Source organism: Emydura macquarii, unplaced genomic scaffold (genome assembly GCF_026122565.2).
Source record: "Emydura macquarii macquarii isolate MOO-44397 ecotype Brisbane River unplaced genomic scaffold, CSIRO-AGI_Emac_v2 contig_499, whole genome shotgun sequence".
Lineage (NCBI taxonomy): Eukaryota > Metazoa > Chordata > Testudines > Chelidae > Emydura > Emydura macquarii.
Genome location: NW_027130636.1, coordinates 14,734,690 through 14,753,715, shown reverse-complemented (window position 1 = coordinate 14,753,715; position 19,026 = coordinate 14,734,690). Strand labels below are relative to the sequence as shown.

At 38.4% G+C, this 19,026-nt stretch overlaps 1 protein-coding gene across 6 annotated transcripts in view; it reads right to left on the bottom strand.

Annotated features, from left to right (window-relative positions):
- Positions 1-19,026, bottom strand: part of ACSL3 (acyl-CoA synthetase long chain family member 3) — an 87,508-nt gene that overhangs the window by 45,607 nt on the left and 22,875 nt on the right. For 4 of the 6 annotated variants that reach the window (XM_067538970.1, XM_067538969.1, XM_067538971.1 and 1 more), the window contains exons 2-4: positions 14,883-14,987; positions 10,721-11,148; positions 3,467-3,644 (exon numbers count right to left, since the gene is read on the bottom strand). In XM_067538970.1, coding sequence (XP_067395071.1) covers positions 3,467-3,644; positions 10,721-11,071 — 529 coding nt within the window. In that variant the 5' untranslated portion in view covers positions 11,072-11,148; positions 14,883-14,987. Of the gene's footprint in view, positions 1-3,466; positions 3,645-10,720; positions 11,149-11,528; positions 13,645-13,682; positions 13,702-14,882; positions 14,988-19,026 lie in introns of those variants that run through there. The other 2 variants (XM_067538974.1, XM_067538973.1) reach the window with 2 other exon arrangements.

Here is a 19,026-nt window from a genome sequence, read left to right as displayed (position 1 = left end):
GCTGGCTGGTGTCCCCAAACCAGACAGCCAGTGCCAGAGAGGGCTGAAGGCAGGAGAAGCAGCAGCAGAAGCATGCCAGCTATAAGCTGGGGAGCCAGAACCAAGGGACAGAGAGGGCAGAAGGAAGGGGGATCAGTGGAGGGGCTTAATCACCGGCATCTCCTTGATGGACAGGTGGACCCCAGAGGAACCATTAGAGACTACCAGCAGAGAGGCTGTGGCAATTGTCCCAGGAAAGAGTGAGGGGGGAAATTACACCCCAAAAAGAAGGCTGGGGTGGCTGTCCTGGTAGAGGGACAGGAGGACTGACAGTCTGGGTGTGGCAGAAGACATCAGAAAGTGATATGAGTTACATAAACGGCCAATAGGATATGTAATTTTAAAGACTACTTGCATTGGGATGATATGGACTATGCTTTGGGATTTTTGCACTATATTTGAATAATAAATCATGTTGATAGTCTCAAGTGCATGCTTTCATAGAGCTACCGGGGACTCAAAAGAAAACTGAGGTGAGGAGCCACTTACAGGGCTGCCCTGAAGCCATGAGGAGGCTATTCAGTTACAGTGCCCTTTATGATATAATTCCTTTAAATGGAATATCCTTGTTCAGATGCTAACATGCCTGAGAGGTGCATATTAACAGTACTCTAAGACAACCCTTAATTTTCCAGTGTAAGTCTAAAGTCCAATATAAAAAGGAACAGAAGATGACAAAAGAGACAAGAGACAAATTCATCAACTATCAGTGCCTAAAGTTAGGAATTTTAATTTAAAAAATGGCCTGATTTTCAGAAGTGTTTATCTCCCACATTTCCACTGAAGTCACTGGAAACCACAAGTGCTCTGGAAAAATCAGGCCAATTTTATTCATGTCTCAAAGTATGGGGTGTAGATGTCTGATTAGTCAATTTAGGTGCCCAATTTTGGCTAATATTGTTATAATTTGTATTATAATAGTGCCTAGAGATCTCAACTGAGATCAGAGCCCTATTGTGTTAGGTACTGTATAGATACTTAGGGACTGTGTATCTTACAATCCAAATATACAAGACTGGGGTGGGAAGGCACAGAGGGGGCTAAGAAACTTATCCAATGTCACAAAGCAGGTCAATGATAGCACCCAGAAACCATGTTTCCCAAGTCACAGTCCAGTGTGGTGACCTGATTATGTTGTTTCTCCTCCTGCGCACCCATGCTGAAAATTCTCTACCATTTCAAAAGCACAAGGCTTAGTTGAGGACTTTAGATTCTCATTAATAACCAATACATCTCCACTAAATAACTGCTTTCTGTTCCTCCTGAGGTAACATGTTCCAATCTTCTCGATGCAAGATCTGACCCCATTTCCAAGACCAAGATATGGGAAAGGTTGTTTTCATAGACAACAAGTCTGTGAACTATATTTGTTATTTTAACTTTGGCGCTGTGAAAAAGTCACATGGGTTCTACCTTGTTTTTAATCTTCCTGATTACACTTGGGAGTAAAAGCGTAAGATGGATGACACAGGAAATTTTGACCCCAGAATCTAGAGAACTGAGGAGTGTTGTGTCTAGTGCCAAAATAAATCTATTCAGGAGTTCCCCTAATTCTGAAATACGGACTTGATTACAGCATGTTTCAGAGACCACTCATGATGAGTATAGTATTTGTGGCTCAGGTAATCTGCTAGGATGGCTTTCATTGCCTAGCAGATGGAGAGATGTGTATGGCTCTTGACTGCCCTGGATTCCAATACATTGAGTGTGACCTCTTCCTGCTGAACAAACAGTTGGACTCAGATGAGCCACCAGTCAAGGCTGGATATATCTGTTACATGTACAGCTCAGGTAGGAAGAGAAAATGATGCTCCCTGACAAGAGCTGATCATCATGGTAGGGAATCAATAATACATGGCTGTGTGTTCACTAGAGCCTGTATTTCATCCTTTTGGAGCCAGTAAAACATGCATAATCACCAACACAGAGATCTCACAGTGAAAATGGTGTTCTTGAGCTCTTTCAACATCTGATTTCTTCTGGATGAGGTCCCCCAAATGAAAGATTTGATTACACCTCATGAAGGAGGCTGGGAATTCTTCAGTCAAGAGGCTCCCTTCATAATAACTGTTGCAGTAAAATAGGCTACAGTACAGTAAGAGGAACATTATGGAGGAAGATTTTGAAAAGGCAAAAAGGAGAGGTAGGTGCTCAATTCATACTAATAGAAAGTCTCCCCCAGCATGTCACATAAAACAGTGAACTTACAATTGCCTTTAAAAAATGCATGCATTCTAACAAATGTTACCACAATCCTTCAAATGAAGCTAGTCACTGTTAGCTGGACATTATCCTTAAGAAATTAAGGAAACAAGTTTAAATATAGTGCCATAAAGCCTACACTACCATCATATTAAATGTGAAATGTAAGCAATGAGGCTTCAATGTCTTAGGCCAGCTCCTGACACTGTCTTGACTCTGAAATGACTGGTCCCTGTTCCAGGATCTCTGATGTAGAGTTTTGGTGCAAATACAGAAAAGTGGTAGGTGGAAATGAAAGAGACCAGAAGGAATATAAATGCAACAGGAGGAGGGAGAAAAAGGAAGAAAGGAGAGAATTAAGACAGATAAATGAGATTTAGGAGACCTACATGGCCAACCAAAATGCGTTCCTGAACTATTAATCCTAAACGAACAATGTAGCTAATTAAAGTGCAAGTGATTTAAATCCAGTTAACTTTACTTAAAACAGGAAACTTAACTTCAGAGGTCAATTCACGACGGTGAAGTGGTGGATAACAGACAAGGTTGAAAGAAAATTGGGTAATCTCAGATATACTGGTATACAGTTTTGGTCTGATGTAATAAAATGAACATAAATGCTATTCAAGTCAAATTTATAACAATGAAAAAGTCAGATTATAATGCAAAAAATGACAGCAAGTGTGCAATCTGAAACCTAAACCATATAAAATGTAGATACACATCTGTCTCAATCACTTAGATTCAATTAATTCTTAGAGGGTTTTTTATTTATTTTATATTTTATTTTATTTTATTGTAAAAGAACTAAGACAACCTGCACTTATTTGATACCAAAAAAAAATTAAAGATTGTTTCTCATCATTGCTCACCTCTCACGGAGAAGCAAAGCACAAACTGGTCTCAGGAAGATATACTTATCTAACTTTTATATATTTATTGAGACTACTACAATTGTGGATCCAGGTTTCATAGAACACACACATATTACAAACCAGTAGATGCAGAAACCTAACACACCAGAACAGAGTTGGACAGACTGAGCTTAGCACAATAGATATTTTTCATTTGAGATTGTGTACATTCTATAAAATGGTAAAATATTTCAAATAATAAAATATACTTCTAATACATTAAGTGAACTCAAGACCAATTTAAATTTTCAGATTGTATCATGAGACCAAAAGCCATTAAAATTACTGGGTAAACAAAGAAAAGTACTTACGTTGGTAATTGTACATAAAGCAGGCCTGTGCAATGATCATCCACTCTGCTCTAGTCTCACAGAAGATGGCAACGTTAGTCTTTGGTTGCTGCCCCAATACTGCTAAGCCATTTCCAAAATTAGCAGCTTTAATGTAGACTTCATCATATGAGAGCCAGGTGTATTTTCCAAGGATGACCTAAGAAAGAAATATAGATGTATTTAAGTGTAAATTAGAAAAGGGTAAGCCCGGGGTTTCAGTGAAGATCTTTATTATGCCTTATGCCATGTGAAAATACAAATGATGTAAATCTAAAAATACAACTGAAATAAATCACTTTCATTATCAAAGTTTACCAAAGGACATTGCATTGTAGGTTTGAGGTTTTGTCCCTCAAAGTCCAAGTTAAAAGGCTCTATACAAGGAAACAATGTGATTGTTGAGGGAACTGAAACTGTCTGTAGGGAGCGTGTGGCATACGGTGGACCACAAACCATGTATAAGCAGCACAGCACGGATGTAGTTCAAAACGTTGGGACATCCTCTCCCTCATACTGTCCCTCTCAAAACATTTGCCCACTACCATCCCCGAGAACTGGCACACCGTTCAGTTCCACAATTCACAAGGACTGTGACATCTCCTAACACATCACAGTCTTTGTTTCTGCTCCCCACTTGGGAAGTATGGTATGTCTACAGCATTTGGGGTCTTCTAAGGCCATGCTAAACACCATACTAATTAACCCTTAAGTATTAAAAATTTTAAAAGGTTTATTCCACATTAAGAAAAGGATAAAAGCATGGTAGTAAAATATTTTCTCTAATATCCCATTTGCTTTACTTGGATGGAAACCTGCCTGGTTTCCTACCAGTTTGTCCATCTGCCTAGCTACCCTTCCTAGCACCTCTGCAGCCTACCTGGCAGGCTTCTGGGAAGTCAAGGATTCCAGACTCCCCAGGTCCATGGCAACTATTTGGCTGAGAAGCCTGGGCTCCCCAGCCTTGGCCTAGGAAACCCAGGCTGCTGCAGAGCCATAGAGCTTGAGAGCTCAGAAAGCTGACTAAAATGGACATGATTGTTACAAATTTCACATCTACCCACCACTGAACAGCAGCTGTGAAACTGACCTAACTCTTGTTAACTCTGTTTAGCTGTTGCTTTTTAACAAAGCTGTGAGCAATAGCAGAGACAGGTACTGGGGATATTCATGAAGAAATATCTCCCTCAACAAAAAATGTGCAGCAAAGGAACTGGTTCCCAAGCTCCCAGCAGCTCCTCTGACTGGCTGCCAAAGCCAGGGAGCCCAGGAACCCATGGAGCTTATTTCATTTTGGAAACACAAACATTCCTGCTATCTTGGTGTTTTTTAAACAAAATATTGTGTATTTAACTGTTCTGTAAAAAATAATAATAATAATAATAATAATAATAATAATTTTTTTTAGATTTTCATCCTGTTTTTCAAGAGACTCAACATTCTTTGCAGACCTGGAAATCAGTTTCACTGACAGCTCTAGGTATAAAGCCACCTGGTACAGTGAGCAGCAGGACTCACTTAAGATCACCACCACCAGATCCTACTCTGAGCTTGTTATACTAAGAGATCCAACCAGGGTACTACTGCCATGTAATATTTATCTCTATCTCCCCATGTGATTTACACAGTCTACCCAAACTTAACATTGTCTGCCAATATAATTTGCAGACATACATGAAAAGGTCAAAACAACACATTCCTAGGAGATGAGTGGAAATGGATCTCTTAAATTAGCAATTTTAACTTTAACCCTTCAACAAAGATTTTTGTTTACATGTTATATCTAAAGTTTAAACTAATTTGGCATAAGACATCTGAAGGAGGGGAGTCCTGCTCCAGCAGATCTTTTGATGCCAACTAACTAGTGCCTTCCAGAGGACACAGGTGCATTTGGGGAGCTGGAAAGAGATTTTATTCACAAGGGAAATTTTAACTCTACTAGCTACCTCAGATACTGAGGCAGTGAAGTGTAGGGGCGTGCTCACCAACATGGGTTGTACAAGCACACTGGGTAACATCACATGCTGCCATGGCTTCAATAATGGTACCAAAGCTAGGTTAGAGCAAAGCTAGCGCAGGTACATATACATGAGCTGCAACCACACCGTCTAATTGCCATGTAGATATATCCTTAATCTCCCTGCACAGACACATATGCTTCCTTGATTCCCTAAACTCACTTTCCTTACCCCAAGCTCTATGGTCCCCTGCATCGTTTGTTCCTCTTTTCATGACATGCCAACATCCTGCCACCATTTACATGCCACTTCCTCCTGCCTTCCCCAGCACAAATTTTTTGAGGATGTGAGACAAAGCCTCTCATCATCCCTCCAAATAGAGGGGCAGAAGATCGCTGTGAATGGGGGAGAGTGACAGGAGAGGTTGTGAGGAGAGTTAGAGATTCGGCAGCAGAGAGGCTGCTCGTTCCAGACTGGGAATGGGGATCCCAGTGGTTCCCACCTGCTCCCTGACCCAATTCCAGGTGTTGCAGGTGCTGCTCCAGCCCCTCCAGATCCCACTCTCACATCTGCGGCTTTAGGCAGGGGTGGTACCTGTGAAATATTTCCATTGCAGAGGCGTTAGCTCTCACTGCCTCTCTGGTTTAGCCATCCCTTCCTCTAAGCACCCTACTACCAAATTAATTTCCCTTCCAATCCCCTGACCTCATGTTCACACTCCTACCTAAACTTCTGACCCACTGTATTTTCCCTTGGTCCCCTACCTCTGTCACAGTTCAGTAGCTGGCGTTAGAAGGTCAATTTATATTATAAAAAGAGGTTAATCTTTACACACGTGGAGATAACCCTTTTTTTTTTTCTTTTTTTTTTAAAAAGCACCATGCCCCTTCACCCCCCACCACCAATTAACACTCCTCAAAAATACTAAGGCAATTTTTCCTCCTCAAGGCATATAAAAAATAATGTAAAGATATTTATCTATCAAAAGAGAATTTTGAAAAATGTTTTTAGAATTTTCCTTTCACTGCTTTAGTATTTCTATTAAATGGGGTAGGGTAGAATACTTTCTTCCTCGTAATTCATTTTGATAGTTCAGGAAAAAAAACAAAGACACATTTGAAATCAATGGTTCAGAGCCTTTCTAAGATAATGCCTATAGTGGATTTTTAAAATGATCATGGGTTAATTTGCATTTTGATTTCATCATTGTTAAGAAAAGGGTTTTCTGGTTGTTAAAATAATTTACGACAACTTTGGGCTCTTAAACCATAGAGAGTACAAGAGGAACATAGTGTCATTGTTTACAGAGGCACTTTCCAGTGTACAGCACTTAATGCCAATTTTGATAACTTGTTTACTATGTAAAGATCACAATCCTTCAAACATTTTTGTACATGCTTAACTTGTCCTATGGGGACTACTCATATATGTAAAGTTAAGTATGCACATACATGTTTACAGGGTCTAAGAGGCCAAAAGTAATATAAAAATCTCTCATTCAGCAGACATTTATATTCAAACGTTGTCAGAAATATGAGACACTGAAGTAGCGCTTAAAGTTCTCCTGAAGAAGCAGTCAACCTTAAGAGTAGAGAAAATAAATAAATACTGCCCTCTAGTGCATCTGATTTTTTTCATTTAGCTAAACAGCAAATTAATTACTAAAATTATACAGATTATGAAAGTTAATATACATATAATACTTTAAAACAGGGGGGAAGTCATTATATACAAATAAAACATTTCCAGATATTTAGTGTAACACATTAAAGAATAATTCTTGAGTGGTTCTTGGACAAATCTCTGTCACATACCCCTCCATGCAGTGTTATTGTAGCCATGTTGGTCCCAGGATATTAGAAAAACAAGTTGGGTAAAGTAATATCTTTTGTTGGACCAACTTCTGTTGGCAAGAGAAAGAAGCTTTTGAGCTACACAGAGCTCTTCCTCAGGCCTGGGAAAGATACCAAGAGAAGCTGGTCCAGTAATGATATTACCTCACGCACACTGTCTCTCTACATATTTGCCCAGGAGTGGGGTTTTTAAAAAGTGCTCAGCCTTGGACCAACTCCACTCTCACTCAAATCAACTGGGAGTAATTATGCCACGGCTCAGCACTTTTGAAAATACTACCCTACAAACGTTATAATTATTTATTCCAAACATGATTATTTTGTTTTTAAAAATAATAAAAATAAATAATAAAAACCCAAAGTACACAAAGCCAACTTCCCCCCTCCCCCCGGCATTCACTGCTATAAATCCAAATGCAGCGTTTTGTTTTTTAAATGTATACACTCTCAGATAGAAGCACCCTGCATATATCCAAAACACAGGAACTGCCATACTGGATCAGACCTATAATCCATCTCATTCTCATCCAATGTCTTATTTCTGACAACGGCCAGTACCAGATGCTTCAGAGAAAAGATGCAAGAAACCCCACAATAGGCACATACTGGTTAATCTGCCCTCCACTTTAGGTCTCTTCCTAATAGTTAGAGATCATTTTAACCCTGAAGAATGAGGCTTAATCTCTCTTCCAAAATGTATGTTAGCATTAACTATTACAACTTGGGATATTTTTATTTTTGGTTGTATCAATCTCCAATCTCTCTGAATTTTGCTATGGTTTTGGCCTCAATGACATCATGTGGCAGTGAATTCTACAGTCCCACATGGTGTGAAAATGTATTCCTTTTACCAGTAGTTTTGAATTTTCCATTATTTAAATTCAGTGTTATGAAACATTGTTATAAGATAGGGAGAACTGAAGCTCCTGAGCTACGTGTTCTAGATTATTCATTATTCTATATACTTCTACCAGGTCATCTCTCATCAGTCTTCCAATTCCAATCTTTTTATTCTCTTTTCATATGAGAACAGCGAGAGTCCTGTGGCCCTTAAAGACTAACAAATTTATGTGGGCATAAGCTTTCGTGGGCAGAAACCCACGAAAACCCACATGATGCATCTGACAAAGTGGGTTTCTGCCCACAAAAGCTTATGCCCAAATAAATCTGTTAGTCTTTAAGGTGCCACAGGACTCTCACTGTTTTGCTAAAAACAGACTAACACGGCTACCCCTCTGAATTTCATATGAGATTTTTTCCGTTATCCTAATCATTCTCATCACCCTTTTCTGAACAGTTTCGAATTTTGAAATATCCTTTTTGAAATGGGGTGACCAATACCACTGACTTACTGAGTGACCATAGACAAATCATTTCTCACCAGTTGGTACTCTTCCCAACTGGCAATAATAATTACTACCCTTTGTAAATAGTTTAAGGTTTATGAATATACTATATAAATAAAAGTTAAGAATTATATAAATTTTCAAAAGCTTGCTCTGACCATTGACAAGCTGCCTTTATGGAGAGAACTAGATGATAAGAAGGATATAAAATGGGAAAACTAGGAAAAAGACCACAGAGTTAGTAGTTACTCAACTAAAGTGTTAGTTAATCTGTTCTAGGGGATAGGCATCATGGCTTTAGACCAATTACTTGAAAAATAAGATACTTCTAAAAAGACATTACATATAGATTTGTTGTAAGGTTGTAATATGTCTAGCAGATGCATGTGTTAGTCTTCAAACAATTTTTAGAATATGTTCCTTACAGTAAAGTTGCAGGGAATTACAGTAGAAACTGGAAGTTTTACCATTGACTTCAGAGACAACAATTAGGCCAAAGTCCCATTTCAAAATATATACAAGCCAATTCTCTCCGTCCTCGCTGATGAAACTCATTGTCAAAACTCTCACTGATTTCAACAGGAATCTTACCATTTATCTCAAAATGTGCAAAGTATCTTGTAAAACTTTTACAGTCTGATTTGTTTGCTAAACCTTTTAAAATCAGATTTTAAAGAAAATACAGTATTTCTTAACACAAAATGAAAACACTAAGAAATTCTAAAAGCAATCTTGTGTAGCAGTGCCACCCCATGGAGCAAAACAGCACAGCATCAAATGTGCCAATTACCATAATGAACTGTTGTCTGAAGCTTAGTTAAAATGCCCTGATTGAAGATTTAGAGAAAATAAATCATAAGTAGGTCAATTTCTACATTTTTCAGTTTTCCAGTACTTCCAAGACACTTACTTGCATAATGGAATAGTCTAAAGCTTCCTAATGCTTACCCTTTATGTCATTAATTATGCTTAGAAAACAAACCCCCAAAGACTGCCTGTGGCCAAAATGTTAATCTGTACTCAGAAGCAGGCCCAGTTTATATGAAACATTAACTTGCTCTTTTGCTTATTTTACAGGCCAACAAAGTTAGGAGCTGTGCATTAAGGTAGATTATATGTACCCACTCATTATGAAAGCAAATGCTTCTATGCAGTATTTCTCTCTTAACAGCACATTATCTCCAGAGCTGAGGAAAAGATTCCCCATCAATTAGCGCTCCTCTGTAAGACAATTTAAAACAGAACTAACATATGCTAACAATTGTTGATAAATACACATATATAAATATAGGGGTACTTTAACCACATTTTTATAAATAAAACACCACATATGTGGGGTTAAAAAATCCCTGTTGACAATATTCAAAGTAAAGCAGGTTCCCCACTACAAAGAGGGTATTGCCACCAAAATTAATCTTTTGCTGGGAAGATGGCAGCCCTTTTAACCCTTCCTGGAAGTCCTAAAGAGCATGATACTGGTGACTACTGGTTTCTGATCAGCACACACTTGGTTGAGAATACCACATCTGCGATGAACTGCATTGCAGCATGCAGATTTTATGTACATATATGCAAGTCCTGATAATACTATCTCAAAATCATGCTGTTATAGAGTTTAAATAATGTGAAATAATGGAGGAAATATTACTTGACTTCTGCTTAGGCAGTTAGGTTTTTCATATTGTACATTGTCTATGAAAGTTTAGAGCAATGTGAGTAAGATCTTTCACTGACCACAAATGTCAACCCATTTCTCACATGCTCCTCTTCCACCTCTAGATTTTTAACAAGCAGCACATTCCCCCAAAAAATCAGAGAACAGTCATGCATAATAATTTCACCATCACTTTTTCCTGTTTGACTGGAACCATAAATAAGGATATCTAAAGAATGCAAAAAGATATTTTAGATTTGTGTTAAACATGGATTAATGAATTATAATCCTTAGCTCTTTCCATGGCTACTTAATCTAAGAAAGAAACTTTGTTTGTCTGTATCACCCTACTTGTAGTTGTTGTAAAGGAAAATAGTCTTTGTTTTTTTTAAAAAGGTTAAAAGGCAGACAACAAAATAACTTACCTTTTTAAAAACTTTTCCGGATGGCTGGATTTCATCTTCCTCTTTTAAGACTTCACGTGTTCCTAAGAGTTTTTTGTCCTTAAATTTAGTTTTAGCATACTTGAAAATTTTGTCGAGTGTATCACATCCAGGATATAAAACCGAAGCTAAGCAATGCAAACTATTAACAGACCTGTATGAACTACCAGGTTTGTTTTTCACAGGTTTAGCTTTAATTTGCTTTGATTTTGCTATGGTCTGTCTTGAGCCAGATAGTATGTACCATGGAATGTATGTTATAAATGAGTACATCAATATTATAAAATTTATTAACTGCAGAAGAACAGGATTGATAGTATGCTTTAGCTTCATTTTGTCTATTTGTGAAAGTTGTAGGTCACACGGGAGAGTCTGACAAATCTGTTGATTACATGTATATCAGCAAAGACCTGAAAGAATAGAAAAAAAGACCATTTGCAGTCCTATTAAAAAACATGTATTTACCATTTTCTGATTAAGAGTTAACGAGGTAGTAGGTCAATTTATGCATTTAAGAGTTTAGGGTAAAATCCTAATCCCTTGCACAAAGATCCAGCATCACACATAACACAGGAGTGGGGGTAACAATTCTTTCTTCCCTTCCCATCTATGACTTGCAGCACTGATTTTGATTTCTCTGGGAAATATGAAGGAATCTAAATACACACTCGAAATTTAAAATGCCTTACTATACAATCTTATTTTTCAATACAATATTTTGATTTAATCAAATTTCCAGTTCCAATTTTCAAACAAATCGATCCACCCACAAAAATTGAAGGTATTCTACCCAATCACATCAGAATATCGTAAGATTCTGTGCGTAGATGTTAATCTGCAATCTTCAACTCCTTCATCTTTGAATTATCAACTTCCTTAAGAGCCTGTGGGAAAAAACAGTAACATCCATTGCTCCTCAAGAATGATCAGTAAATCCATCAAATTAATTAATATGTTGGCCAACGCCCTATAAAACCCTACACATTAGCATGAATTGAGCCACTGTAGAGCTCTATTCCAGGGTGCACAGGAAATTATGCAATTCCTCTGTATGGCACACAAAGCAACTATATTGCTTCTTCTACATGAGAGCATTCCATGACCTAAAGGGTTTCACTCTTGGTACTTGTATGCAAAGACTGCACTTTTACTATAAACATAATCATCCCTTAATGATATCCCCATACTTGGAGGTATGACAGAGGAACTAAGATACGGTTAGAATTTTTGTTCTATCAGTATGGACAGAGTTAAATACTGTCCTCCTTGATGGTGCCTAGAATTTCCATCAATAAAATCCCCATGGTGCGTAAATCTCTTCCAGTGGGCATGCATACAAATACCAAGAGTGTCTGACACCTGAACACTTTACTCATGCCTAAACCCTAGCAGAATCTTCAAAATAGGTATTGCCCTAGCTATCTCGACTGCAGGGCCCAAATCACTAGGAGTTTTTGGAGACCACCTATCAGATCAGGCCTCTCATAAAATGGTGGTATCTTTATAACCTTGAGCCCAGTTGTTAAAGCATTCACTGGGGACATGGGAAACCAGGGTTCAAATCCCACCTTTTCCCTGATGTGGAGTAGGGACTTCAATTTGGGTACCCTATATTGTAGGCAAACACCCCACCCACCAGCTCATTCTCACTATGTGCTATCATGCTCACAAAGGCTATTTTATTATTCATACAAAGTGGAACAGACACCCTAAATTCCTTTGAGGGACAGGCCTCAGGATCCAGTCCTCTCCTATTTTTCCTCGTTTAGACAGCTCCCCACTCAGCTTGCTGGTTTTTGTAGATCACATTCTTAAGCACCTAACTCTCCCCCTGTATTGTACAAAGAGCCTGGGCACCTAACAAGGCTGTATATTCCACTAGGCAACAGGGTGACTAAACAGTAGGCATTGCAACTCTAAGTCTAAGTCCCCTTTATAGATCTAGTCCTAAGATTTCTGCATCATTGTTTGAAGGGCTAATTAATCATGCACAAACTAGAAAAAAAGTATGCATATTTATTTATTTTACATACATAAGATAATTCTCTCTAAATAATGTTTATAACTCTAGCTCAAAAGGTGTTAAGGGTGCCACAGAAAAGGCAGTCTAAGTTTGGACTTTGTTTTCTTTGCCCGTTGCTCATTATGCTCATTTGTGTCTTGAAAACTTAATGAAAAACTTCATTCTTCTAGCACAAATTATTGATTATATTATGGAATTAACAAGAGTTACATTATGTAGGAGTAGATTCCTTCATTAGCAAAGGGGAGGAACTTGCATGTTGATGCCTCTGAGAACTCTGGATTTCTTCGCTGATAAATTAGTTGCCTTTCATCCGTAGGATCAGACTAATTCCATCTTAATTGTAGTATTTTTCATTTCTTATACTACAAAACGAAACTTCTGAATATTGGCCTCTCCCTTAATAAACTGATGTAGTCAAAGCAATTGCCTCAACATGTTTTCTGTATTTTATTATTATATGTATTATAGCAGTGCCAGAAGGATCTAAGCAACATCAAGTCTTCAGTGTGCTAGGCACTAAACAAACACAAAGTGAAAGATAATCCCTATGATGAAGAGTTTACATTCTAAACAGACAAAGGACGGGAGAAAGGGATAGAAGCAGAAGACTGAGAACAGAGGCACATTTGTTTTTGAATTAACAAATCAAATACAAAGTAAACAGGTGTTGATAAATTAAACAACCTTAAATAAGTAAAAGGGCAAGTTAACTAATTATTAAAGAGACTTGTGGTTTTAGGATATCATTGAAGGGTACTTAATTCAGATAATCATATGCATAACCAACAAGCTACTGTACAAGTAGTACTCTGGAAGTTACTCTTTATTGGTATTAATAGTGGCACAGACTATGCTGTTGTAAAGTTGAATCAAGCGTTCATATGATAAAAAATATTTTTCAGGAAGTTATAACTTTACCATAAAATTAAAAATTTCTCAGCTTCCATAACTCAGCCCAGAAACGCTTTATTTTCCATTAAGCTGGGGGCATGGTTTGCACATACACATAGGCGTTGTGAGGGAAAACAGTTGACTTTCAGCTATAACAAGGAAAAAATAAGCAAATGATTTGATACTTTTTTAGAATTCTAACTCAGAAACATGCTCATAGTATTATGATGTTTTCCACTTTGGGCATTTTGCAATTGGGTTTATACCTTCTCTGGATTGGTTCCAATGTCTTCTTGAGTAGTAGTTTTTCTGTTTAATCTGGAATATAGTCCAAGAGTCTTATTCCTATTTAACTAGGGCCCTACCAATTTCACAACCATGAAAAATGTATCACAAATGTGAAATTGGTCCTTCCCTGTGAAATCTGATCTCCCCCATTCTGCTAGGAGCACGTCTGCCAGGGATCCCTAGCTGCTAGTTCCAGCAAGACTAGGGTGCTTTCAGCAGCACAGAGATCAGACTCACCTCTGTTATCTCCCCCTGCTGCAGGAAGCTCTGGGGCTGGACAGCAGCCCGGGAGGTTCCTGCATCTGGAGGCAGCTTTCAATTTCCCCTGGGCTGCTGAGCGGCCCAGCCTGGCCAGGACTAGCAGCTAGGAGCTCCTAGCCATATTGGTCCTACAGTGGTAGAACTGTTTCTGGAATCAGATCCTGAACATTAAGTACCAGATGCAAGATAGTTCAGTAGCATCAGTCTAAATCTTTGAGGAAAAGAGTCTACTAATTAATGCAAGAACTCAGTAGAAAAGTTAAAGAGATAAGTGTGTTTACATGCACATGCGTGCACACAATCACTATACAGCTGTATATGAGACACTTCCTTACTGCTCCATCAAGAAGTGAGAGGGAGAGAGAAAGCAAGAAATCCTCTCTATTGTCCCCTTCATTCCTCCAAATCAACATAACTCAGGCATTTTTATTCTGGATCTTGGGGATATGGGACTGGCCGTTTCCAGTGCTGATCCTTCCTTCTTAGACTATAATCTCTGATTTGACCTGATGATGTACTTACCATGCTAATACTATTCTAGCCTTTACTTTCAAAAGTAAACTTTTGTTAAATGGGAAAGAAACAAATCCTTACAAAAATGTGTTTATTAACTAACCTGCTTATCTTGTGACAACAGCTACATGAGAATAAATACACAGAGTGTCAAGAAAAAGAAACCTTATGCAACTTTTCATCGTGGCAGGTAAAGATATGAAAGCAGCTGCTGGATGCTTCAGTCTCAGCTTATCCCACGGGAGCTGTCACAGGCAAGTGTGTTGAAATCTAGAGAAGAAAAATCCAATTAAATACGGCAATTATAAAAGTATAATATGCTGTAACTGTTGTACTTTCACCCAAATAACTCTCTGTAACTTAAGGTCTGTAATTTTCCAAGCAACAATATACATTACATAACAATAGCAATTGATTAATCAGATTTTTTTCAAAATGTAACAATAAGATTTAATAGTAGAAGTTGTACCCGGGTAAAAAAAAAAAAAAGTATTAAAAATACCACATTATTGGCTTGTTTGACTCAATATGTTAATAGCCAGATATGATAACACAATGGCAATAAAATTACAATCAATTCTACAGAGAGACTTGAAGAATCAGAAAGATAGGGATGCTCTTCTCAAGAGCTGATTGTTTTTTTAATTTCAAATTAAGTCACACGGACTGCAGCCTCCAAACCAAGGACCACTTTTCTCTGATTAACAAATTACAAGTGTCACTGAACTTATTTTTTAATAAAGTTTAAGACAATTACGCTGAAAGTGTATTCTATTTTTAGTAAGTAACTCAGACTCTTCTCAATTCTAGTGTCTCTCTATTGTAGCACCAGTTTTGCTGAGTCCACTGGGGGATGACAAGGCCACAGGGACAACATGATTCACCTGAGTTGCAAATTATAGACAGAGAATACTCAAGGACTCCTGGTGTTGTTAGTTCATATGGTACCTACTACAATGGGATCCTGATGCTTCATTCAGGTCCTTAAGTGGTATCACCACAGAAGTAATGATGAAGGTTGGTTGTTTTTAAACATAACCTTAGGGGGGGTGGAAAAATCAGGGATGAATGGTAACAGAAGAGCTGATAACTAACTAAGAAAACTGTGAGGCAATTCTGAATTCACTTGCAGTGAATGCTACATTTTTATAGGGATAAAAGAGGTTTTGCTCAACCGTTTTAAAAATCTGGAACAATGAAATCCCAGTAGTTGTTACTGGAATCCTTTTTTGTCACCAAAAACTAATAAAATAGTAAGATCATTAGATACACATTTTTCTATCTCCTCTTCTTCAGTATCTCATCCTGAGCATGTTTCAGAAAATGCTATAGCAGTTTGTTGAATCTCTATTTATTTCTTCAAACAACGGCACAGATTCTCAGCTGGAGTAAACTGACATCAATGGAGCTACACCAATTACATCAGTCAATAATCTGACCCACTGAATCACCATATTCCCAATTATCCAAACTGAAGTGGGATGCTAGACCCATTTGTTTACAGTAGAGTTGGTCACAAATTTTCTGACTGAACATTTTTCCATCAGAAATGGCCAATTCAACAAAATTTGAAAGTTCTGCAGGAACATGTTGATTTCATCAGATCTTCCAATGGAAACCAGTCTGGTTTCCTACCAGCTTGCCTGCCTGGCAGGCTGCCACAAAGCAGGAGCCTGGCAGTTCTGAAGAGCCAGGGCTGTCAGGGTTTCTAGGCTCCCTGACATGGAGGGAAGAGACTAACAGTCCTGCAGCAATGGCAGCCCTGGCTGGAGCCTGGGATCTCTGGGCTTCCAGCTCTACAGCAGTGAGCCTAGAAGCACAGCTACCACATCTCTGGGGAGCCTCATCAATTTGGAATTTGAAAAAAGTTTAAATGAAATGTTTTGAGTTTTCTAAATGAAGCTTTGGAATTTCCATTCCATGGAAAGTTTGAAATTAAGGTTTCCTCCTGATGGGGAATGATTTTTTATTTTTATTTTTTTTAGACGTTTCAGCAGTATTAATACAATTGTACAAGGCACTGGGTAAGACCTCCTCTGGAATACCGTGTACAGTTGTGGTCCCCCGTGTTCAAGAAAGATGAATTCACACTGGAACAGGTGCAGAGAAAGGCTTCTAGGATGATTAGAGGAATGGAGAGCCTATTTTATGAGAGGAGACTAAAAGAACATGGCTGTCTAGCCTAGCAAAACAAAGGCTGAGAGGGGATACGAATGCTTTCTATAAATATATTAGGGAGGAAGAAGAGCTATTTTAAGTAAAGCAAGATGTCACAAGAACAAATGGGGTGAACTGGCTATGAATAAATTTAGGCTTGAAACTAAAACATTTCAAACAATCAGAGGAATAAGGTTGTGGAACAACATCCCAACAGCAGTTGTGGATAAACAATCTAACTAATTTTAAGATACAGCTTGAGAAATGTATGATGGATTGTATGATGGGCTTAGGTTTGGCAACTCCAGGAGTCTCTTCTGGTTCTACATATTATGTTCTTTAAAATGCCATACTTCAGCTGGACATCTGCAGGGGTTAGGCAGGACTCTTCTCCCCCTCCCCCAAAGTATTCTGATTTGTTTTGGGTTTTCTCCTCCTTCATCTGAAGCATCGGGGATGGCCATGGCTAGAAAAGGGACAATGGACAAAGTCGGCCAGTGTTCAGAGAATTCTCAGTCCCATCTCATTCTCAAGTGCCAGGCTGGTGGATCTTGCTCACATGTTCCAGGTTTAACCGATTGCCATATTTGGCTTCAGGAAGTAAATTTTCTCCCAGGTCAGATTGACAACCTTGGGGTTTTTCACCTTCCTGTAGCATGAGGTGCAGGTTGCATGCAAGGACCACCTGGGTCTCTCACACTAAATCAATTCCCTGCCACTGCAGAGGCCTTGGGCACTGGGGCACCTCCATCCCTACTTTTCTCTGCCTGTAGCATACAGCAATTTAGTCTCCTGAGGGCTGTAATATTTCAGTCAAATTCCAGTCATTGGGCTTGTTGTGGGATTGGCTGGGTGGTCTTTAGTATTCTGTAATATACAGGTCAGACTGGATGATCTGGTGGTCCCTTCTGGCCTTAAATGCTGTGACTATATATAAGGGCCTGTTTTGACTGAGTAATGCAGATATTACACAAGAAGCGGAGAGATTTGGGTGGAATACAAATAAAAAAAAAGCCCTTTACCTGCTCAACATGCCAAATTGGATTAAAAAATTATTACTGCTTGAGGCACTTGCCACAACAGCTCTGATTTGCCTTACAATTCAACAGGATTTATCCCTGGTGAAGACTACAGGTAAGCACAGGTGTCCTGCAGACATAAATTTGGCCTCCACAGTCTTTATCATCAGTGATTATGAACAAGGGCAAAAAAAATCAAACAAACAAAGAAAACCAACATCACTGTCAAAACTCAAGGGAAAATTGCTACACTGCCTACTAGACAAAATATTTTTACTTCAAATTTAAACATTGAAATTAGCAAGACACAATTAGTATGGAATCCCATATATTTTCTTTTACATGCCACTTTTCAGAGTAGACCAGAATTTCACAACTTTGTTTACCTGTAAAAGACTTGCCAGGATAGTCCGTAGGAGGGTTTGCTAGCAATGTAGATGCAATTTATAGTAACTTAAGATACAACGTATCCTGGTTACACCAGTTCCCCAAACAAAATAAACTACCAGCAAAAGGAGTTTTGCCAGTACACTGTGTGTACGTTACAGTTTTTGCTAGCATAGCTATGTCTGGGAATGATGAGGGATGGTGGTGGAGGGAGTAAAAATCACACCCATAACTGACATAACTCTGCTGGCAAAACTTTTAAGTGAAGACCAGGACCAAGAGACATGAATATTTTTCACCACTGTCCTGCATCTAGTATCATTGTTTAGACTAGGACAGAGTGAGGGAGAAACACTACCATGCAGATTTGGTAGCATTTTACATCCACTTTAGATCAGGGTAAAATGGCCACAAAGATACAGGACAATGATAGAGTAGGTGTAATTACTGAAGATGTTGCCTATGCAGACCATTACAGCTAGAAATTATGCAATTTCATACTGATTGACTAAAATCAAAAGTGTTTTTCCCTCTTTCTTTTAAGCAGGATAGACCTTTTATTTAGAAGACAAAACAATTATTTGAAGGAACAAATTTTCAAATTCTGGACATGAACTACATTTCAGAGGGGTGCATGCAAAAAAGGTACACATCTAACATGATTTGAACCCAAATGTAAAGTATTCAGCTCATCCATGACATGTTACATCACCCTTGAAGAGACATGCCCCACAATATTTGAGTTC